The sequence below is a fragment of the Babylonia areolata genome, chromosome 35 (assembly GCF_041734735.1).
Source record: "Babylonia areolata isolate BAREFJ2019XMU chromosome 35, ASM4173473v1, whole genome shotgun sequence".
Lineage (NCBI taxonomy): Eukaryota > Metazoa > Mollusca > Gastropoda > Neogastropoda > Buccinidae > Babylonia > Babylonia areolata.
In genome coordinates, this window is record NC_134910.1 from 17919733 (window position 1) to 17944910 (window position 25178).

Consider the following 25178-nt stretch of genomic DNA (forward strand, 5'->3'; position numbering starts at 1 on the left):
CTGTCTTCATTTTACATTTGGTATCAACGGCACTGTTCTAAACTGGTTCAAATCTTATCTCACTGATCGATTCCAGTCTGTCATTGTTGACAATTTCCAGTCTGAACCCGTTAAAATTGAACATGGAGTCCTACAGGGATCTGTTTTAGGCCCAGTGCTCTTCACACTGTACACTGCTCCTCTCGCTGAAATTATCAACACCTTGCAATTGGAATGAACTTCCTCTTTCGCTTCGTCAAGTCTCCACACTCGGCTCTTTCAAGTCTGGCCTTAAAACCCACCTCTTCCCAAATTAGCCTCCCTTCCCTGCCTCTTCCTTGACTTCAGTTTCTCCAGTTTTAGTTATGCACGCGTGTGAATGACTGGTGCGAAAGCGCTTTGATTTGTCTATGCACAATATTCAGCGCTATATAAATACCATTATTATTATTATTATTATCTATAAAAAAAAACAGACATATATTGCAGTGTATTTGAGGCGATGGGAACGTTTCCTTTATCTCGGGCCTGAAAGAAAATTTTTAAATGCCCGAGATATACCGAAAATAACATGATTTAAACGCCGTTATCACTTCGATCACCATTGTCGATTTATTTCGCTAAAAGAACATGCTCAAACACTAATTTTTGAACGCCATATCGCAGTGGATAAAACAACTCGTCCTTGACCCGAACATCTATGGTTCGGATCTGCTTTGAAGCCTTTTTTTTTTTAAACGCGAAGCTGCCCATTGGATATGATATGATATTATTATTTCTTTAAGTGTGTATCACAAGTGAGTCTTGAAGGCCTTGCCTTTCTTTTTCTTTTTGTTGTTGTTGATGAACAGTTGGTTCTTTGGTTAATTGATCGAGTATTCGATGGCTGAGTCTTCTCCTTCACCCGCCTTTGGCCCTCAACCTCATCTTCCTTGTTTTGTTGTTGTTCTTCGTCTTCTTCTCGTCCTTTCTTTCTCCCTTTGTCTGTTCCTGTATCTGTTTTTTCTGCAGAATTTGGCCAGGGACAACCCTTTTGTTGCTGTGGGTTCTTTTACGTGCGCTAAGTGCATGCTGCACACGGGACCTCGGTTTATCGTCTCATCCGAATGACTAGCGTCCAGACCACCACTCAAGGTCTAGTGTAAGTGAACAAGAAGCTGAGGTACTGGAGGGAATTATTACTAAAGAAGAAGCATCTATAGCATTAAAGAATATGAATAATGACAAAAGTCCAGGAACTGATGGAGTGACAGTCAATTTCTTTAAGTTTTTCTGGAAACAACTTGGAGATTTTGTAGTCCGTTCTATTAATGAAGGATTTTACAAAGGAAGAATGTCTATAACACAAAGGGAAGGGGTAATAGTATGTCTACCTAAAGCAGATAAGCCTAGGGAATTCTTAAAAAACTGGAGACCAATTACTCTTTTAAATGTCACCTATAAAATTGGAACAACTATTCAGTAAATGAAAAGTTGTATGCTTTTTCTTGTATGGGTGATTCATTCCATAATTGCTATTGATTATAATGATATAGTTATGGAATGCTGGGTATTGGTCTTGGTTATGACTTCCATATGTTATTGTTAATGTTGACTGTATTCAGATTAAAAAAATCTTTTTATTTTTTTAAAATTTATTTATTTATTTATTTTTTGTTGTTGTTTTGTTTTGTTTTTTCTTTTCCATCTATTCTGAATTGTCATATTAAATTTATGTACAAAATAAAACGGTGGTCGACCCAAGAAAGTCCGGGAAAACACGAAAAAAAAAAGAAAAAAAAAAGAAAAAAGGAACAACATGCATTGCAAATCGAATCACCAAAACTGTCTTACCAAAACTGATAAATGAAGATCAAACGGGGTTCATACCAGGAAGATATATTGGGGATAATTTAAGATCTATGTATGATATGATTCATTACCTGGAAAAAAAGAACCTACCAGGACTGCTCGTATCGATAGATTTTGAAAAAGCTTTTGACTCGACTAATTGGGGGTTCATGAAAAATGTACTGAAAGAATTTGGATTTGGGAAGGATATATGCAACTGGGTAGCCTCTTTTTATAATGAAATAAAGTCTTATGTAGTAGTTAATGGAAAGGTATCCCAACATTTTGATATAAATAGAGGGTGTCGTCAGGGAGACCCGATATCGCCTTATTTGTTTGTCCTATGTTCAGAGATACTTGCATGCAAAATTCGTGACGACGAAAAAATAAAAGGTATAAAAATATCTGACACAGAATTTAAAATAAATCAGTTTGCAGACGATACAACATTCACATTAGAAGGAGACAGATGCTCATACGAAAGGTTGTTTGAAACACTAAATGAATTTGAAGATATTTCAGGCCTAAGACTTAACTTTGAAAAAACAACAAATGTTTGGTTAGGAAAAAAGAAAAATTCGCCTGAAAAATACTTAGTTCACAAAGAGATGCAATGGAATCCAACAAAGTTCAAAATATTGGGAATTTGGTTTACTAACGAAATGTCAGACATAACAAAAATTAATATTGCAGATAAATTTGTTGATGTCATCAATCTATTCAAAACGTGGGCAAAAAGAATATGTACGCCTTTGGGTAGAGTGGCAGTACTAAAATCCTTAATACTTACAAAATTAACTTACTTATGGATTTTACTGCCCAACCCGCCAGAAAACGAACTGAAAAGACTGCAAAAAATGTGCTATGAGTTTGTATGGGACAAAAAAACAGACAAAATCAAAAGACAGTATTCGGTGCAAAACATTGAGCAAGGAGGTATAGGAATACCGGATATAATAACTTTCGTTAAGTCTTTAAAATTGTCATGGGTAAGGAAATTATACACAGGAACCCAAAAGTGGAGGCAAATACTACTTAAACAATGTCCAGAAATAATTAACTTAAACTGTAACAGAGCCAAAAGATTTATCAAAAGTAAATGTAACCACTTCTGGAAAGATGTATTCGTAGCATTTGATCAATTCAACAACCACGTAAAATTACAAAACTACAAAGAACTTGTATCAGAACCTATATTTTATAATGACAAATTTAAAGTAGGTAACGTTGATTTTTGTTTCAATGACTGGGCAAAAAAGAATGTGTATTTAGTAAGAGATGTATTAAGTGAAGACGGAGGCTTTCTGAGCCATGAACAATTCTGTAAAAAATGGAACATAAGGGTTAACTACTTACACTATCAAAGTTGTACACAAGCAATAAAGCAATACATTAAAAAGGAAAGGATAGTAATAATCAACAACGAAAGTAACCAGAACACAAAAGCATTAGACATGATATGTAGAGTTACAAAAGGATCAAGAACATATTATAATATTTTGCTTGAAAAAATAGAAATATATGACATAAAACCGTTCGTTAATTGGGAGAGAAAACTGGATGTTGTAATAGATTGGAAAACTGCTTTAGAGTTAATTAAGAAGACGAAAGAAATCAAACTAAAATGGTTCCAAATCCGAATTTGCTTTAGAATTCTAGTCACAAATAGTATTGTTAGAAGAATGGGATTGACAGAAAGTGAAAAATGCAACTTTTGCAATATTGAAAAAGATACTATACATCATTACCTGTGGGAATGCAACTATATACAGTCTTACTGGTTAGAACTGGAAACATTATTGAAAGATAAATGCCAAGGGTGTGAGAGATTATCATTTAATACTGAACTTATTTTGTTTGGAACTGACGACAAAACGAAAACAGACGAAGTACTCAACCTGATTATATTATGGGCTAAATTTTTTATATACAAAAGCAGAATCAATAAAATCAGACCAACAATATCAGCATTCGTGAAGGAAGTACAGTACAACTACCGCACTGAAAAATATGTGTCCAGAATGGAAATGCGCTATAACAAATTTGAACAGAAGTGGTTCCCGTACATGGGAATAATAAGCGATTTAAATGATTAATATGGTACATCGGAATATATAAGAATGGTTAAAGAAACTAGTTTTTTGCTGCCAGTATCATTGCTGTCTTATTTCTACTTTAGTGTATTTCATTTTTGTATACCCCGAAAACCTCAACCATCTATTCAACACAGCCATTTCACCCACTCTAGGAAGACATTGTCGGGAATGGCCAGAGGGCAAAACTGATGCGGAAGTGAAGCTACTCATGGAAGAAAACAGTAAAGAAGAGGACATCATCATATACACAGATGGCTCAGTCACCAAAGACCAATCCGGCTGGGGATTCACTGCGAAACAAAATGGAAAAACAGGGAAGAGAATGCTGCCTACAAAGTCACAACCTCCAGCCTAACGATGGAAGTTGAAGCTGTGACACATGCCCTCCAGTGGCTATCGTCCATCCATACGCCCGGAAACCAACATGCCATGATTCTAACAGACTCAATGAACCTCATACAGAAAATTGAAAACGGAATGGGAAGTCCAGAGTGGCATAAGGCAATGCGCAACTTTCAGATAAAAAAACTCACATGGTCATACTGCCCGGGACATGCAGGAGTTAAGGGAAATGAGCGAGCTGACAGACTTGCTGGTAACGCAACACCAACGAGCGGCCTACATCTAGGAAAATCGGAAATCCTCAGAAAAGTCAAAGAATATCAAAAAGAACAGGTACAAGGCCATCACACCATCGATCGCCTCAAAGAAATAAAAGCAGAGAGCGGGAGCGGCCGTAAGTCTAACATGAAAGGTAGAGCACGATGCTTTGCAAATCAAACAAATATCGGCATCATTTCCAAACCAACATTGCGCAAATTTCTTCAAAACGGAACAGAGTCTCTGTGGGCTTTTCCAAATACAGTAGACTGAGCAACACACTAGACGCCACATTCTTGGCATCAGAGATCTTTTCCCTTCCCTCTTGCGGCCAATCAGTGGCAGCCTCTGTGCGTGTGTGTATGTGTGTGTTTGTGTGTATGTGTGGGTCTGTGTTTTTGAGTGCATTTGTGCATGCGTGAGAGTGTAAGTGTACACAAGTGTCAGGAGAGTTCTGTGCATGTGTGTGTGTGTGTGTGTTGTGTGTGTGAGGGGGAGGTGGGGGTGCAGGGAGGAGGTGAGATAGAGGATGAGGTATGTGAGTGTATGCATGCCTACACTGTGGGAGCAACAGGATATTGGAACGTATATATTATATATATATCTTTGTATATATGTGTGTGGGGTTGGGGGTGGGAGATATGGGCGTGTGTGTGTGTGCTTGTACAAGCAAGCGTTCATCTGTGTGTGTGCGTGTGCGTGTGTGTGTGTGTGTGTGTGCCGTGGAAGCTGCGATACATAGACTAGAAATGAGTGTGTGGAGGAGGGGGTAGAGGAGGTGCAGGGTAATTTGTGGTGTGTGTGTGTGTGTGTGTGTGTTGGAGCTCATGTACGTTTATATGTATTTCACTGTGCTTTCATATCTGTGAAACTGCGTTTTTGGGGCATATCTGTTATGCATGTGTGGGTGTATGTGTGAATGTGTGTCTTCATGTTTTATATTTATTTGCTTATTTATCATCATTGTTGTCTTATTTATTTATTTATTTATCATTATTATCATTATTTTCATTACTACTACCTTTTTTTATATCATAATTATTATTTATTTATTTATTTATGTAAGCTTATCTATCTATCTATCTATCTATCTATCTATCTATATATATATAATATATATATATAGATTTTTTTTCTCAAGGCCTGACTAAGCGCGTTGGGTTACGCTGCTGGTCAGGCATCTGCTTGGCAGATGTGGTGTAGCGTATATGGATTTGTCCGAACGCAGTGACGCCTCCTTGAGCTACTGAAACTGAAACTGAATCTCTCTCCCCCTGTCTCTCACTGTGTCATACACTCTCTCTCTCCCTGTCTCTCACTGTGTCACCCTCTCTCCCTCTCTCTCTCCCTGTCTCTCACTGTGTCACCGTCTCTCCCTCTCTCTCTCCCTGTCTCTCACGGTGTCACCCTCTCTCTCTCTCTCCATGTCTGTCACTCGAGTCAGTAATGTCTAAAGATATATATCATAACTACAGTCTGTTTAAAACTAGTTTTTAGTGTGAGCAATACTTTGACTTTGTGGATAAAAAGTGTTTCAGGGACTGTTTGGTAAAAAAAAAATTACGGCTTGGTTTGCTCCCAATAAATGGATCATTTTTTTTTAGGAGAACATTCAAATGTAATTCAAATTACGAATGTAAACGTTGTAATGTGGCCGAGGATGAAAACCATTTTATAAACAATTGTGTCCTTTACAATAACCTGCGGCAAAAACATCTGAACTCTGAAGGTCAGTCGTATGTTCACTTGCTGAAGAATGGTTCTGTTTACAGTATTCGTAAACTCTGCGTTTATATATTTAATGCCCTGAAGATACGACAGGAATTCTGTGACAACAATGATGAAAGTTAGAATTAATTTACTATGCACAAGAAGCACCTTTGTTCTACAGGTTTAAGTTAGTATGTGTTTTACATTTTGTTGTCTCTGCGTGATCACCATATTAGGGGCCGGGGGCCTGGAGATTAAAGTTTTTGTTCTTGTTCTTATTCTTGTTTCCTGTCTCTCACTGTGTCACTCACTGTGTCACTCACTGTGTCACTCACTGTGTCATTCACTCTCTCTCTCTCTCTCTCTCTCTCTCTGTGACTGTCCGTCTGTCTGTCTGTCTGTTTGTCATCCTTTCTCTTATTTTTCTCTTTTACTTTCTTTTTTTCCCATGAGTGCAGAATGCATGTGGGTATGTGTTTAAATGTGTATATGTGTAGTTTCTCCCCTCACACCTCCAAAATTCTTCGTTCATTTCATTTCCGTTCTGTGTCTCAGTTTCTGTCAGCACCCCTCCCCCCCCCCCCTCCATCCCCCCTCCCCCACCTCCTATCTCTCCAGCCCATAAGCTTCCCTTACCATGGTGATGTTCTTCCGTTATTGCTGTGCTATCAGTGTGCATCGTCACTCTCAGTGCAACCATTTTTTTTTTAATGTGTGTGTTTTCCATGTATATGTTATAAACGTCATGTTTATGCCATTTATTTTTTTAGTATTGTGTATATCCTATTCAGGGCGAAGACTGGATGAAGAAAGGCGCTTCAGAGCTTATCTACTGTCCTCGTAAATAAAGAATGTTGCCGTGTCTTGTCCTCTGTCTCTCTGTCTCTGTCTGTCTGTCTGTCTCTCATTAATCCATCCATCCTCTCTCTTCCATGCACTCTCTGTCTTTGACTCTCTGCTTTTGTCGGTGACTCTCTCTTTTTATCCCAGGCTCTCTCTGTCTCTGTCTTTCTCTTTGTCACTCAGTCTCTCTCTCTTTCTCTCTCTCTCTCTCCCCCCCCCCCCCCCCCCCCCCCCCCCCCCCCCCCCCCGTCTCTCTCCCGCACACACTTTTCTCTTTCTCACTTTGCCACACAGTTTCTGTCTCTCGGTCCCTTCTTCATCATTCCCGCCTCCACAGATAACAACAACAACAACAAACGAACAAACAGACACACACGTTCGTTCTTTCTTTTTTTTTTTTTTCTTTTTTTTTTCGACAACGTTCCCCCACCACAGGCAAATCAATTAACGGCGTGTGTTCCAGTTGGGAAAGCTGCTGAAAGAGAATATCATTTTTTGAGGGGGACATGTGACTCCGGACATTTTGCTTCAGTCCCCTTCCCCGTCCGTCTCCCGCCTCCCCCCCTCCCCCCTCCACCCCCCAATGTTTTGATGTTGTCCAGTCTGAACCAATCATCGTGCTACAGACACCTGCTTTGTGTGCCGTGTTTGCTGTGACGTATTCTGCCAGATTTTCATCCTCTTTTTATACGGACGTCAGTGGAGCGGTGGCCCAGTGGTTATGCGCCCGACTAGGCAGCCATTGCCCAGGTGTTCGATTCCTGTATACAGACCGGGATTTTTGAAAATTCCATTCCACTAGACCTTGAGTGGTGGTCTGGGTGCTAGTCATTCAGATGAGACAGTGAACCTAGGTCCCACATGCAGCATGCTCTTAGCGCAGGTAAAAACAACCCACGGCAACGAAAGGGATGTCCTGGCAAAATTATGAAGAAAAATCCACTTGCAAGCAAAATACGAAAACAAACAACAAAACCGAAACAATATGGATGCTCTGTATTGTGGCGATGCGCTCTCCCTGGGGAGAGCAGCCCGATTATCACACAGAAAAATCTATTGTGACAAAATCTATACAATACAATACAAAACAACACAATACAGTACAGTACAATACAATGCTATGCAATACATTGCACCACATTGAACTGCACTACACTACAATACTCTGCAATACAATACAATGCAATGCACCACACCACACCACACCACACTGCAATGCACTGCACTGCGCTACACTGCACTACAATACAATACAATACAATACAATCCAATACAATACAATATAAAGCAGTCGGTGAAGAAGTGTGTGTGGATTTAGGCCCGACTGACTAATTATCGTTTGAAACGTGTGTTGTGACTGCATCCGGTATGTGAACCCAGTACAATGTAATCAAATCTCACTAATGATAATATCAATAATAATAATGGAAACTTATATAGCGCCTTCCAACGCTCAAGGCGCTTTACAGTAACAGTAAAACAGTGATACTACAGAAACAACATGGTAACAACATATCACACACACACACACACACATACACACACACACACGCGCGCACGCACTCACTCACACACACACACACACACGCACGCACTCACGCATGCACACACACACACACACGCACGCACACACACACACACAAGCGCGCGAGCGCGCGCGCGTGCACACACACACACACACGCACGCACGCACGCACACACACACACACACACACACACACACACATAGGCACCTTGTTCACATACAGATGACCTTTTACACCCCCTCCCACTTGGCCACAATCACACATGGCAGAATCTCAAAGCAGGACCTTTGTTCAGATCATTTATTGTTGCTGTCGTCTGTTCATCAAACAACTCCGCTTCTGCGTGACCTTCGTGACCCATACACTGAGTTGTTTCGCGAGACTTTGCGATTTGGGTCACCCCATCTGCATCAGTCCTGGCACCGCCTTTCTGTGTCCTGTCCCCGTGATCTGACGGTCAACACGACGGTCAACACGACGGTTTGTGTGTAAAACCTGCATCCTTGAATGTCAGATACAGTGGCATGTACTTGTCAAATTTACTTTGTAGCACTGGTCAATAAAGGCATCGAACGGGATTGGAACTTCTACGGTGAACGCGATGCAATAACTATGGTCAGCGAGTCACAGTTCAGGTGTGTTTCTGTCAACGTCGGTGACATCTTCCACACACACAGGCTGGTTCTGAAAGACACCTACATGGTCGCACAGTGGACATGCCTGGGGGTATCCCTCTGGATAGTACGCACTGTTTACAATGTATGTTTCTAGTATCTGCAACCTGCCCTTGGAGAAAAACCTTGTGAGGTGGTCGTGGAGGCTGCTCTGTGTGAGGTGGCACAGGGAACAAGAAGTGTCTGCACAATGCAAAGCCAAGCCTCTCTCTGCAGTTTGCCAGGCGTTAGAGGGACTTACAATGTTGCAGTCCGTATCCACCTCCATCTTCTGCACTGCCGTGTACAGCACACATTTAGCGTGCATCTGCGGACAAATATAGATGATGTGTTTTCTTGTGACAATATACACCTAAGTTGTCACAAGAAGGGGTGTGTGTGTGTGTGTGTGTGTGTGTGTGTGTGTGTGTGAAGTATTTTCAAAACATGGCCAAGGAAACTTTTGATTTCGCCAACACTCACCTGCTGTTCCTTTGTTGCTTGGTGTACCGTCATGTTCGTTGTTCATTCCAGACGCTCTCAGAACGTATTTCATTTATTTCATTTTTGTCCACAATCACGAAAAAAGTGAATGTTCCTAGATTTAAAAACAGTATTCTGCCTGCTCCTCCCCCTCTCTCCTCCCCCCTCTACCCCCCCCCCCCATCTCACCCCCCCTCTCCCTCATTTCTCTGCCGTTTCTTCCAGTTTGCAGGCTTTAAACCTCACGTGCATTTGTTCTGAGGTGTAACTTGTTTTTGTTTCACTTGTTGGGAACAGACAGGCAAGAGCGCGCACATAATATATACTCGCATAGCATAAACACGCACGCACGCGCGCAAATTCAAACGCGCGCCCGCACACAAACACGCACACATTCAAGCACATGCAGTTACTCACTCACACTCATTCACACTTACAAATGCACACACATACGCGCGCGCACACACACACACACACATACACATGCACATACATACCCATCCCACCCCGCACGTATATCCGCCGCATCCCCCCCCCCCCCACACCCCCCCCCCCCCCCACCCCCAAGGGGTGATGAACATCGCTCAGAGATCCGCACGTGTGTGCGTCTGATTCATCACAGCAAGTTAGAAATCTCCCCGATTTGTCATGAACGACTAATTTCGTTTTGAAACAACTTGTGGGGGGGAAGTGGTTGGGCGGGTAAGAGGGGTGCAGGGAGGATAGAATCTTCGCTCATGACCTCGTCGCATGTCGGTGTGTGTGTGTGTGTGTGTGTGTGTGTTCGTTCTTTAGTTTAGCGTCTTTTCACTGTCAGTGATGTTAGATGTGTGTGTGTGTGTGTGTGTGTGTGTGTGTTGTAACGCAATTAAAAACAACAACAACCAAACTGACAACGGGGTGATAACGGAAGTAATTGGCGCAGTATGTGTGAGAATGGCGGGTGGTCGTGAGGACCGGAGAGCCATCGGGGACCCCCAATCCTCCGGCCTCTCGGCCTTAAGCCTTATGACGCCAATCCCGCGTGATCCATTTCCTGATTCTGCCTCGCCGTTATCGTGAGCAGTTTTTTTTTCAGTTTTGAAATATTGTTTCTTTGTTTATCTTTCCATTCCATGCTCTTTGGATAATTTTCTTAAGACCCCCCCCCCCCCCCACACACACACACACTTAAAACCTATCCCCCCCCCCATCCACCCCCACCCGGCGGTCGTTCGCTTTGTGTTGGGATGATCATGTTGTTGATTCTTGACTGTTTCATTTTCCATCGATTTCTGCGCTTGCTGAGGATTTTATTTATTTTGGGGAGAGGTTGAGGTGGAGTATGACGTGGGGTGGGGTGTGATGAGGTGAGATGATGGGGTGGGAAGGTGTGGTGTGTGGTGATGTAAGGGTGGGAAGGTGTGGTGAGGGGCGATATAGGTGTGGGAAGGTGTGGTGTGGGGTGATATAGGGGTGGGAAGGTGTGGTGTGTGGTGATGCAAGGGTGGGAAGGTGTGGTCAGGGGCGATATAGGTGTGGGAAGGTGTGGTGTGGGGTGATATAGGGGTGGGAAGGTGTGGTGTGTGGTGATGCAAGGGTGGGAAGGTGTGGTGAGGGGCGATATAGGGGTGGGAAGGTGTGGTGAGGGGTGATATAGGGGTGGGAAGGTGTGGTGAGGGGTGATCTAGGGGGTGGGAAGGTGTGGTTGTGGGGTGATCTAGGGGTGGGAAGGGTGTGGTGAGGGGTGAGATCTAGGGGTGGGAAAAGGTGTGGTGAGGGGTTGATATAGGGTGGGAAAGGTGTGGTGAGGGGTGATATAGGGGTGGGAAGGTGTGGTGAGGGGTGATATAGGGGTGGGAAGGTGTGGTGTGGGGTGATCTAGGGGTGGGAAGGTGTGGTGTGTGGTGATGTAAGGGTGAAAAGGTGTGGTGTGGGGTGATATAGGTGTGGGAAGGTGTGGTGTGTGGTGATGTAGGGTGGGAAGGTGTGGTGAGGGGTGATCTAGGTGTGGAAGGTTTGGTGTGTGGTGATGTAAGGGTGGGAAGGTGTGGGTGAGGTGATGTAAGGGTGGGAAGGTGTGGTGAGGGGTGATCTAGGTGTGGGAAGGTTTGGTGTGTGGTGATGTAAGGGTGGGAAGGTGTGGTGAGGGGTGATCTAGGTGTGGGAAGGTTTGGTGTGTGGTGATGTAAGGGTGGGAAGGTGTGGTGTGGGGTGATATAGGTGTGGGAAGGTGTGGTGTGGGGTGATCTAGGTGTGGGAAGGTTTGGTGTGTGGTGATGTAAGGGTGGGAAGGTGTGGTGAGGGGTGATCTAGGTGTTGGAAGGTGTGGTGTGTGGTGATGTAAGGGTGGGAAGGTGTGGTGTGTGGTGATCTAGGGGTGGGAAGGTGTGGTGAGGGGTGATATAGGGGTGGGAAGGTGTGGTGTGTGGTGATGTAAGGGTGGGAAGGTGTGGTGTGTGGTGATCTAGGGGTGGGAAGGTGTGGTGAGGGGTGATCTAGGGGTGGGAAGGTGTGGTGAGGGGTGATCTAGGGGTGGGAAGGTGTGGTTGAGGGGTGTGTGGTGATCTAGGGGTGGGAAGGTGTGGTGAGGGGTGATCTAGGGGTGGGAAGGTGTGGTGAGGGGTGATCTAGGGGTGGGAAGGTGTGGTGAGGGGTGATCTAGGGGTGGGAAGGTGTGGTGTGTGGTGATGTAAGGGTGGGAAGGTGTGGTGTGGGGTGATCTAGGGGTGGGAAGGTGTGGTTTGGGGTGATCTAGGGGTGGGAAGGTGTGGTGAGGGGTGATCTAGGGGTGGGAAGGTGTTGTGTGGGGTGATCTAGGGGTGGGAAGGTGTGGTTTGGGGTGATCTAGGGGTGGGAAGGTGTGGTGAGGGGTGATCTAGGGGTGGGAAGGTGTGGTGAGGGGTGATCTAGGGGTGGGAAGGTGTGGTGAGGGGTGATCTAGTGGTGGATGGGGTGGTGTGGGATGGTGTGTGAGGTGGTGTTGGATAGTATGGTGTGAGGTGGTGTGGGGAAAGGGGGGAATGGTGTGGTGTGAGGTGGTGTGGGGATGGGATGGTGTGGTGTGACGTGGTGTGGGGTTGCCTGACCTTGTCTTTCATGCAAATGCTGCAGTCCTTCCTTAAAGGTGCTGCACAGTGCTGATGTCTTTGCTACAAACCCACCTGTTCTGCATTGCACAAAGTTCCAGCAGTGCTTGCCGCACATTTTCAGTTAACGTATTATGTATCTGATACTTGACGAACACATTTTCTGTTCATGAAGGAAGTGAATGTTTTTTTTATATTTTTTATTTCATTTGACTTTGGATTCACATTGTGTGTGTGTGTGTGTGTGTGTGTGTGTGTGTGTGTGTGTGTGTTGTGTGTGTGTGTGTTTATTTTTCTGTGAACAGCTTTTTTAAAGTCCTAGTTTCTGCGTGGAATTTTTCAAAAACAAAAACAACAAATCAAAGAAACGAACAATCAAACAAAGAAACAAAAACAACAAATCAAAGAAACGAACAATCAAACAAAGAAACAAAAACAACAAAAAACCACACCCGTTTCATTCTGAATACGCTTTTTGTATGAGCTTTTGATCCCCATGATAATTATAGTTCCTTAGGTCGACAAGGTTAAAAGTTTTATGATTTGGTTCGATTCCATCTATGACGTTGAGAAAGATCTGCAGAAAACTAGAACAAAACTGAATCTTGGGCAGCCAGGAAGGAAAGTTCTCTCAACAATCATCTATCACACAGCTACTGATCCATTTTATACAAGAGGGGAGATCACTCCAGCAACTTGAACGTCACTGCCGGGCCAAACAGTCAACAGTCCCAGACTGCAAACACCAGGTTTTTCCCTGAAAGGCGGAGAAGTCTGCAAGTCGAGAGTGTGGCTCCACATGTCAGTCATCCTGAGGAAAACCAAACACAGAGTCAGTCAGTCGGTAACTCTCTCCCTCTTTCACACACACACACACACACACACACACACACACACACACACACACACACTTGCCCACACGTATACTCAAGCACATGCAAGCGCGGGCACACACGGGCTAGTGAGTGCACAAACATGCTCGAGAGCACACACACGCGCGAACGTACTCAAGCACGTACACACACACACTCCCACTCATTCACACACACACACACACACACACGCACACACACACACACACACACGCACACACACACACACCACAAACACACCTATGCACACACACACGCACCACAAGCACACACACCGCACAGACACACATATGCAGGCAAGCACGCACACGCACACACGTACACACACACACACACACACACACACACACACACCTACTCACGCCAGAAAATTAAGAATCATGGAGACTTACTCCATGATCCCTGTTCGGACACGGCACAAATACCACACTGTTGTCAGGTGAGACACTGAGGACAGACAGTTTACCACACTGTTGTCAGGTGACACTTTGAGGACAGACAGTTTACCACACTGTTGTCAGGTGAGACATTGAGGACAGACAGTTTACCACACTGTTGTCAGGTGAGACATTGAGGACTGACAGTTTACCACACTGTTGTCAGGTGAGACATTGAGGACAGACAGTTTACCACACTGTTGTCAGGTGAGACATTGAGGACAGACAGTTTACCACACTGTTGTCAGGTGAGACATTGAGGACAGACAGTTTACCACACTGTTGTCAGGTGAGACACTGAGGACTGACAGGGTACCACACTGTTGTCAGGTGAGACATTGAGGACTGACAGTTTACCACACTGTTGTCAGGTGAGACACTGAGGACTGACAGGGTACCACACTGTTGTCAGGTGAGACATTGAGGACTGACAGTTTACCACACTGTTGTCAGGTGAGACACTGAGGACTGACAGGGTACCACACTGTTGTCAGGTGAGACATTGAGGACTGACAGTTTACCACACTGTTGTCAGGTGAGACACTGAGGACTGACAGGGTACCACACTGTTGTCAGGTGAGACATTGAGGACTGACAGTTTACCACACTGTTGTCAGGTGAGACACTGAGGACTGACAGGGTACCACACTGTTGTCAGGTGAGACATTGAGGACTGACAGTTTACCACACTGTTGTCAGGTGAGACACTGAGGACTGACAGGGTACCACACTGTTGTCAGGTGAGACATTGAGGACAGACAGTTTACCACACTGTTGTCAGGTGAGACACTGAGGACTGACAGGGTACCACATTGTTGTCAGACACTGAGGACTGACAGTGTACCACATTGTTGTCAGGTGAGACAGTGAGGACTGACAGTGTACCACATTGCTGTCAGACAGTGAGGACTGACAGTGTACCACATTGTTGTCAGGTGAGACACTGAGGACTGACAGGGTACCACATTGTTGTCAGACAGTGAGGACTGACAGGGTACCACATTGTTGTCATGTGAGACACTGAGGACTGACAGTGTACCACATTGTTGCCAGACACTGAGGACTGACAGTGTACCACATTGTTGTCATGTGAGACACTGAGGACTGACAGTGTACCACATTGTTGCCAGACACTGAGGACTGACAGTGTACCACATTGTTGTCAGACACTGAGGACTGACAGTGTACCACATTGTTGTCAGACACTGAGTACTGACAGGGTACCACATTGTTGCCAGACACTGAGGACTGACAGTGTACCACATTGTTGTCAGACAGTGAGGATTGACAGTGTACCACATTGTTGCCAGACACTGAGGACTGACAGGGTACAACATTGTTGCCAGACACTGAGGACTGACAGTGTACCACATTGTTGCCAGACACTGAGGACTGACATGGTACAACATTGTTGCCAGACACTGAGGACTGACAGTGTACCACATTGTTGTCAGACAGTGAGGATTGACAGTGTACAACATTGTTGTCAGACACTGAGGATTGACAGTGTACAACATTGTTGTCAGACAGTGAGGACTGACAGTGTACCACATTATTGTCAGACAGTGAGGACTGACAGTGTACCACATTGTTGTCAGACAGTGAGGATTGACAGTGTACCACATTGTTGTCAGGTGAGACACTGAGGACTGACAGTGTACAACATTGTTGTCAGGTGAGACACTGAGGGCTGACAGTGTACCACATTGTTGTCAGGTGAGACATTGAGGGCTGACAGTGTACCAGATTGTTGTCAGGTGAGGCCTGACAGTGTACCACATTGTTGTCAGACTGTGAGGACTGACAGGGTACCACATTGTTGTCAGGTGAGACATTGAGGACTGACAGTGTACCACATTGTTGTCAGGTGAGACATTGAGGACTGAAAGTGTACCACATTATTGTCAGGTGAGACATTGAGGACTGACGTGATGCCACATTGTTGTCAGGTGAGACACTGATCACTGACAGGGTACCACATTGTTGTCAGGTGAGACATTGAGGACTGACAGTGTACCACATTATTGTCAGACACTGATCACTGACAGGGTACCACATTGTTGTCAGGTGAGACAGAACTGACAGTGTACCACATTGTTGTCAGGTGAGACATCGAGGACTGACAGTGTACCACATTATTGTCAGACACTGAGGACTGACAGTGTACCACGTTGTTGTCAGACACTGAGGACTGACAGTGTACCACATTATTGTCAGACACTGAGGACTGACAGTGTACCACATTGTTGCCAGACACTGAGGACTGACAGGGTACAACATTGTTGCCAGACACTGAGGACTGACAGTGTACCACATTGTTGCCAGACACTGAGGACTGACAGGGTACAACATTGTTGCCAGACACTGAGGACTGACAGTGTACCACATTGTTGTCAGACAGTGAGGATTGACAGTGTACAACATTGTTGTCAGACACTGAGGATTGACAGTGTACAACATTGTTGTCAGACAGTGAGGACTGACAGTGTACCACATTATTGTCAGACAGTGAGGACTGACAGTGTACCACATTGTTGTCAGACAGTGAGGATTGACAGTGTACCACATTGTTGTCAGGTGAGACACTGAGGACTGACAGTGTACAACATTGTTGTCAGGTGAGACACTGAGGGCTGACAGTGTACCACATTGTTGTCAGGTGAGACATTGAGGGCTGACAGTGTACCACATTGTTGTCAGGTGAGGCCTGACAGTGTACCACATTGTTGTCAGACTGTGAGGACTGACAGGGTACCACATTGTTGTCAGGTGAGACATTGAGGACTGACAGTGTACCACATTGTTGTCAGGTGAGACATTGAGGACTGAAAGTGTACCACATTATTGTCAGGTGAGACATTGAGGACTGACGTGATGCCACATTGTTGTCAGGTGAGACACTGATCACTGACAGGGTACCACATTGTTGTCAGGTGAGACATTGAGGACTGACAGTGTACCACATTATTGTCAGACACTGATCACTGACAGGGTACCACATTGTTGTCAGGTGAGACAGAACTGACAGTGTACCACATTGTTGTCAGGTGAGACATCGAGGACTGACAGTGTACCACATTATTGTCAGACACTGAGGACTGACAGTGTACCACGTTGTTGTCAGACACTGAGGACTGACAGTGTACCACATTATTGTCAGACACTGAGGACTGACAGTGTACCACATTGTTGCCAGACACTGAGGACTGACAGGGTACAACATTGTTGCCAGACACTGAGGACTGACAGTGTACCACATTGTTGCCAGACACTGAGGACTGACAGGGTACAACATTGTTGCCAGACACTGAGGACTGACAGTGTACCACATTGTTGTCAGACAGTGAGGATTGACAGTGTACAACATTGTTGTCAGACACTGAGGATTGACAGTGTACAACATTGTTGTCAGACAGTGAGGACTGACAGTGTACCACATTATTGTCAGACAGTGAGGACTGACAGTGTACCACATTGTTGTCAGACAGTGAGGACTGACAGTGTACCACGTTGTTGTCAGACAGTGAGGATTGACAGTGTACCACATTGTTGTCAGGTGAGACACTGAGGACTGACAGTGTACCACATTGTTGTCAGGTGAGACACTGAGGGCTGACAGTGTACCACATTGTTGTCAGGTGAGACATTGAGGGCTGACAGTGTACCACATTGTTGTCAGGTGAGGCCTGACAGTGTACCACATTGTTGTCAGACTGTGAGGACTGACAGGGTACCACATTGTTGTCAGGTGAGACATTGAGGACTGACAGTGTACCACATTGTTGTCAGGTGAGACATTGAGGACTGAAAGTGTACCACATTATTGTCAGGTGAGACATTGAGGACTGACGTGATGCCACATTGTTGTCAGGTGAGACACTGATCACTGACAGGGTACCACATTGTTGTCAGGTGAGACATTGAGGACTGACGGTGTACCACATTATTGTCAGACACTGATCACTGACAGGGTACCACATTGTTGTCAGGTGAGACAGAACTGACAGAGTACCACATTGTTGTCAGGTGAGACATCGAGGACTGACAGTGTACCACATTATTGTCAGACACTGAGGACTGACAGTGTACCACGTTGTTGTCAGACACTGAGGACTGACAGTGTATCACATTATTGTCAGACACTGAGGACTGACAGTGTACCACGTTGTTGTCAGGTGAGACATTGAGGACTGAGAGGGTACGACATTGTTGTCAGATACTGAGGACTGACAGGGTACCACATTGTTGTCAGGTGTGACATTGAGGGCTGACAGTGTACCACATTATTGTCAAGACACTGAGGACTGACAGTGTACCACGTTGTCAGGTGAGACATTGAGGACTGACAGGGTACGACATTGTTGTCAGGTGAGTTTCAGTTTCAGTAGCTCAAGGAGGCGTCACTGCGTTCGGACAAATCCATATACGCTACACCACATCTGCCAAGCAGATGCCTGACCAGCAGCGTAACCCAACGCGCTTAGTCAGGCCTTGAAAAAGAGAAGAAAAGAAAAGGGTGAATAAATAATAGATAAATACATTAAAAAATTGCTACTACTACTAATAATAATATGTATAAGGCGCAAAAACGTGATGAAGTCAACTATAAGCGTAAATATATAAATAAATAATAATTAAATTTCTTTAAAAAAAAAGTAATAATAATAATAATAAAATAAATAAAAAAGACAACAATGATGATAAATTCGCAAACAAATGTAAAACATGCAGAAACGCATTCACACATACACACACATATGCATAACAGATATGCACCAAACATGCAGTTTCACAGATATGAAAGCACAGTCAAATACACATAAACGTACATGAGCCCCAATACACACACACACACACACACACACATTACCCTGCACCTCCTCTACACCCCTCCTCCACACACTCATTTCTAGGCTACGTATCGTAGCTTCCACGGCACACACACACACACACACACACACACACACACACAGAGGAACACTTACTTGTACAAGCACACACACATACGCCCATATCCCCCACCCCGACCCCCCCCCCACATATGCAAAGATATATATATGCACACCCGCACGTTCCAATATTCCGTTGCTCCCACAGTGTAGGCCTGCATACACACACATACCTCATCCTCTACCCCCCTCACTCCCCCCTCCCACACACACATACACACGTGCACAGAACTCTCCTGACACTTGTGTACACTTGCACTCTCGCGCATGCACAAACGCACACCAACACACAGACCCACACATACACACAAACACACACATACACACACGCAGAGAGGCTGCCACTGATTGGCCGCAAGAGGGGTGGGAAAAGATCTCTGATGCCAAGAACGTGACGTCTAGTGTGTTGCTCAGTCTATTGTATTTGGAAGAGCCCACAGAGATTATGTTCCGTTTTGAAGAAAGTTGCTCAATGTTGGTTTGGAAATGATGCCGATATTTGTTTGATCTGCAAAGCATCGTGCTCTACCTTTCATGCTAGACTTAGGTGAGACATTGAGGACTGACAGGTTACCACATTGTTGTCAGACATTGAGGACTGAGAGTGTACGACATTGTTGTCAGGTGAGACATTGAGGACTGACAGGGTACCACATTGTTGTCGGACACTGAGGACTGACAGTTTACAACACTGTTGTCAGGTGAGACACTGAGGACTGACAGTGTAACACATTGTTGTCAGGTGAGACATTGAGGACTGACAGGGTACCACATTGTTGTCAGGTGAGACATTGAGGACTGACAGTGTACCACATTGTTGTCAGACACTGAGGACTGACAGTGTACCACATTGTTGTCGGACACTGAGGACTGACAGTGTACCACATTGTTGTCAGACATTGAGGACTGACAGTGTACCACATTGTTGTCAGACACTGAGGACTGACAGTGTACCACATTGTTGTCAGACATTGAGGACTGACAGTGTACCACATTGTTGTCAGACACTTTTGACTGACAGTGTACCACATTGTTGTCATGTGAGACAGTAAGGGTTTACAGTGTACCACATTGTTGTCAGACACTGAGGACTAACAGTGTACCACATTGTTGTCAGACACTTAGGACTGACAGTGTACCACATTGTTGTCAGGTGAGACACTGAGGACTGACAGTGTACCACATTGTTGTCAGGTGAGACACTGAGGACTGACAGTGTACCACATTGTTGTTAGGTGAGACATTGAGGACTGACAGTGTACCACATTGTTGTCAAACACTGAGGACTGACAGGGTACCACATTGTTGTCAGGTGAGACACTGAGGACTGACACCACATTGTTGTCAGGTGAGACATTGAGGACTGACAGTGTACCACATTGTTGTCAGGTGAGACATTGAGGACTGATAGTTTACCACATTGTTATCAGGTGAGACAGTGCGGACTGATAGGGTACCACATTGTTGTCAAGTGAGACATTGAGGACTGACAGTGTACCACATTGTTGTCAGGTGAGACAGTGAGGACAGACAGTGTACCACATTGTTGTCAGGTGAGACACTGAGGATTGACAGTGTACCACATTGTTGTCAGGTGAGACACTGAGGATTGACAGTGTACCACATTGTTGTCAGGTGAGACAGTGAGGACTGACAGTGTACCACATTGTTGTCAGACATTGAGGACTGACAGTGTACCACATTGTTGTCAGGTGAGACACTGAGGACTGACAGTGTACCACATTGTTGTCAGGTGAGACACTGAGGATTGAGAGTGTACCACATTGTTGTGAGGTGAGACACAGGATTGAGAGTGTACCACATTGTTGTGAGGTGAGACACTGATGATTGACAGTGTACCACATTGTTGTCAGGTGAGACACTGAGGATTGACAGTGTACCACATTGTTGTCAGGTGAGACACTGAGGATTGAGAGTGTACCACATTGTTGTCAGACACTGAGGATTGACAGTGTACCACATTGTTGTCAGGTGAGACACTGAGGATTGAGAGTGTACCACATTGTTGTCAGGTGAGACACTGAGGATTGAGAGTGTACCACACTGTTGTCAGACACTGAGGAGTGACAGGGTACCACATTGTTGTCAGGTGAGAAATTGAGTACTTACAGGGTACCACATTGTTGTCAGGTGAGATACTGAGGACTGACAAGCAGTACAGCGGTACAAGTCTGTCGGACACATCAAGATGATGAATGGTGGTGTGTCCATCGAGATCGATGATGACCATCGTTGTCATCCAGCTGGGGGATGGGGGGAGGGTGGTGGTGGGGTTGGGGGGAGGATGAGGGTGAATGCGCAGATGGCTGAATAGTCCAATCTGTGCACGAAATGTTCGCTGACAGTTGGGGCAGACAAAGACAGGCATACCATTGTCAGGGAGCTTGTTTGCCCGTGACTTTCTGGCCTGCCTCTTCTGAACAGCTGCAGCAGTCCTGTTGGCCTCGCACAACTTGGCGCCTTTGTGCACAGCAGCGCGCCATTTGTCACGGTCCACTGCAGATTCCTCCCAGGAGTCAGGGTTGATATCAAAGGCTTTCAGAGAGACTTTCAGAGTATCTCTGAAGCGCTTCTTCTGACCTCCGTGTGATCTCTTCCCTTGTTGCAGCTCGCCATAGAAGAGCCTTTTGGGCAGCCGATGGTCTGGCATGTGCACCACGTGTCCAGCCCAGCGAAGCTGGGACTACATCAGGATGGTGAAGATGCTGGGAAGGGTGGCTTTTGCGAGCACCTCTGTTTCTGGGGTCCTGTCTTGCCACTTGATGTTCAGTAGCTTCCTGAGGCATGTTGTGTGGAAGTGGTTCAGCTTCTTGGCATGTCGTTGGTACACTGTCCAAGTTTCACAGGCGTACAGTAGTGTGGGGAGAACTACTGCTCTGTAGACCTTTAGCTTGGTCTCAAGACCAATGCCTCTTCTGTTCCAGACATTTGCACAGAGTCTACCAAAGGTTGCGCTTGCTCTTGCAATCCTGACGTTCACTTCATCGTCGATGGTTGCATTTCGTGACAGTGTGCTCTCAAGGTATGTGAACTGCTCCACCGCACTGAGTCTCTGACCGTTGACTGTGATGTTGGGCTCAACGTAGGGTTTCCCTGGGGCTGGCTGATGGAGAACTTCAGTTTTCCTCGTGCTGATGTTAAGGCCGAAGTTCCTGCTGGCAGTGGCAAACTTGTCGACGCTGAGTTGCATGTCAGCTTCAGATCCAGCGTTGAGGGCACAATCATCAGCAAACAAAAAGTCTCTGATGATGTCTGTCATGACCTTCGTTTTTGCTTGAAGCCTTCTGAGGTTAAACAGCTTGCCATCTGTTCTATACTTTAGGCCGATTCCAACATCGCCATCTCTGAAGGCATCAGTAAGCATTGCAGAGAACATGAGGCTGAACAGCGTTGGAGCCAGGACGCAGCCTTGCTTGACACCATTTGTGACAGCAAAAGGAGCAGATGTTTCGCCATCCTGGACTCGAGCCTGCATGCCTTCATGGAATTGGCTGACCAAGGAAATAAATTTCCGAGGGCATCCGTACTTGGCCATGATCTTCCACAGTCCCTCTCTACTCACGGTGTCGAAGGCCTTAGTGAGGTCGACATAGGTGGAGAACAGATCAGCATTTTGCTCCTGACATTTCTCTTGCAGTTGCCTTGCAGCAAACACCATGTCGGTGGTTCCGCGCTCTTTCCGGAATCCACATTGGCTCTCAGGCAAATGACCTTGGTCAAGGTGTGCTGTGAGGCGGTTTAGTAGGATCCTGGCAAGTATCTTGCTTGCGATGGAGAGCAAGGAAATGCCCCGATGGTTATCACAGGCTTGCCGGTTCCCCTTTCGTTTGTATAAGTGAATGATAGATGCATCTTTGAAATCCTGGGGGATCGTCTCTTCTTTCCACATGAGTGAGTACAGCTGATGGAGCTTCTCAGTCAGCACAGTGCCTCCATCCTTGTAGACCTCTGCTGGTATGGAGTCTGAGCCAGGTGCTTTGCCACTGGATAGCAGACGGATTGCTTTCTGGGTCTCAAGAGGTGTTGGCAGATCGTCCAGTGCTTCGTTGATGGGGACTTGTGGGAGACGGTCTATGGCTTCATCATTTATGAAGGAAGGGCGATTTAAGACACTGTTGAAGTGCTCAGCCCAGCGTTCGAGAATTTTCTCCTTCTCGGTGATCAAGGTATTCCCATCTGCACTGAGGAGGGGGGATGATCCTGAGGATGTGGGGCCGTAGACTTCTTTTAAGGCATCATAGAACCTCTTCATATCGTGCCTGTCAGCATATCCCTGGATCTCATCAGCTTTGTCACTCAGCCACTTATCCTGCATCTGGCGTAACTTTTGCTGAACAGTCCTGTTGATGGCATCGTACGCATCCTTTTTTGATGTGGACTTTGGGTTGCTCAGGTAGGCTTGATGCAGACGGCGTTTCTCATCCAGAAGCTGCTTGATTTCATCACAGTTTTCATCAAACCAGTCTTTGTGCTTTCTGGTCATGGGTCCCAGGGTCTCTGAAGCTGTACTATAGATCAGCTCACGCAGGGTCCTCCAGTCAGACTCTACATTCTGGTTGTCCAGAGAGGCGGATTCCAGACGATCTTCCAGCAGCTCCACAAAGGACTGTTTGATGGTGATGTTTTTCAGCTTAGCGATGTTAAGCCGTTTTGGAGCCTTCTGGCCTTGGGGGCGTCTCTTGGGCTGGATTCGAATATTCAGCTTAGAGACTACAAGGCGATGGAGATGATGAATAAAAGAAAAGCAAACGTATTATTCCACCAATCCAGTATCAACACGAATGAATAAACAGGAAGACAAAGAAAGGGAAGAAAGTCTGTATTTTTACATGACATGTTTTAGAACACATATTATTTCTTCCCAATATCAACACCAGTAAGTAAACGGTACACTGAGAAAAACTACAAAACAACAACAACAAAGAAGTTAGAGGAATCACCCATGTTACCGTGACGTCATCATGTTTTGTGCAGACTCCAAGAGGGTGGTGGAAGATGATGACGACATCGTGTCCAGCGCAGAAGGTGAGGGGTTGCTGTGGGACCTGTTGAGCCTGGGCAGGCTGTACGACAGGCAGAGGGGGGACAGGAAGGAGGAGGAGCGGTCATCGGGACATCAGGCACCTGCCCCGTCCTCCAGGAAACAGTCCGCCTCTCGGGACGACGATGCTGCTTCAGTGCTGAAGAGTAAGTGTGCGTGTGGAAGTGTGTGTGCGTGTGTGTGTGTGCGTGTGAAAGTGTGTGTGTGTGTGTGTGTGTGTTGGGGGGTGATGAGGCTATGGCATAGAAGTGTTTGTGTGTGTGTGCGCGAGCGCGTGTATGTGTTTATATAGGTGTTGGTGGGGGTATATTAGCATGAGGGTGTAAGGGTAGGTGGTGTGTAGGAATGTGTATGGGGGTTGGGGGTTTAGGAGTGTGTGTGTGTTTGTGTGTGTGTGTGTGCGCGCGCGCGCGCGTGCCACTCCATTCTGATTTGATAGCAGTGCACTCTGTCCTCCAGGCGTGCTGCAAGGCATAAAGCCCACCCCGTTGAAACGGGTCCTACCTCCGATGGGCGAACTGTGCCGGGTCATGAATTTGCCGGGGTGTACCCACAGTCGACACAGGTAGACCGAGGCCTTCTGGGATCTCCTGTTCGTCAGTCATGTTGACTGAGGCATCATGGGAGCTCCAAGTCGTCAGCCACGCTGTGACTGAAACATCTTGGGTCTTTCGAAAGTTTTTTTTTTGAAACAATGGACTGGTTTTGACGACAAGATAACGTTTGTCTGGCAGGTATCGATATGGATTACAAAGACGGTGAATGTTCGCTTCAGGTCAGGGACTGAAAAAGGAAAGTGACAGAAAATAAAAAGAATTGAGAAACTCCATCTTTTGTAAGAGTGAAAATGAATGTGTCTGTGTCTTTCTGTGTGTCTGTCTCTCTTTCTCGCTGCCCCCTCACCCTCTGTGTGTGTGTGTGTGTGTGTGTGTGTGTGTGTGTGCTTCGTGGTCTTCTCCGGTTTTTCCTCCTCTTCCATTTTCTTAATCTTCTTCTTTCTCCTGCTTGCCCTCTTCCGTCTCCTTGATGGTGAATATTCATCCCTTATAAACACGTAGATTTATGCATAC

At 45.6% G+C, this 25178-nt stretch overlaps 1 protein-coding gene across 1 annotated transcript in view; it reads left to right on the forward strand.

Annotated features, from left to right (window-relative positions):
* The window catches only part of LOC143278077 (uncharacterized), a 72970-nt gene extending 48047 nt beyond the window's left edge, over positions 1-24923 (forward strand). The window contains exons 3-4 of the mRNA XM_076583110.1: positions 24042-24254; positions 24568-24923. Coding sequence (XP_076439225.1) covers positions 24042-24254; positions 24568-24677 — 323 coding nt within the window. The 3' untranslated portion in view covers positions 24678-24923. The remainder of the gene's footprint in view (positions 1-24041; positions 24255-24567) is intronic.
* Positions 24924-25178: the final 255 nt, after the last annotated feature.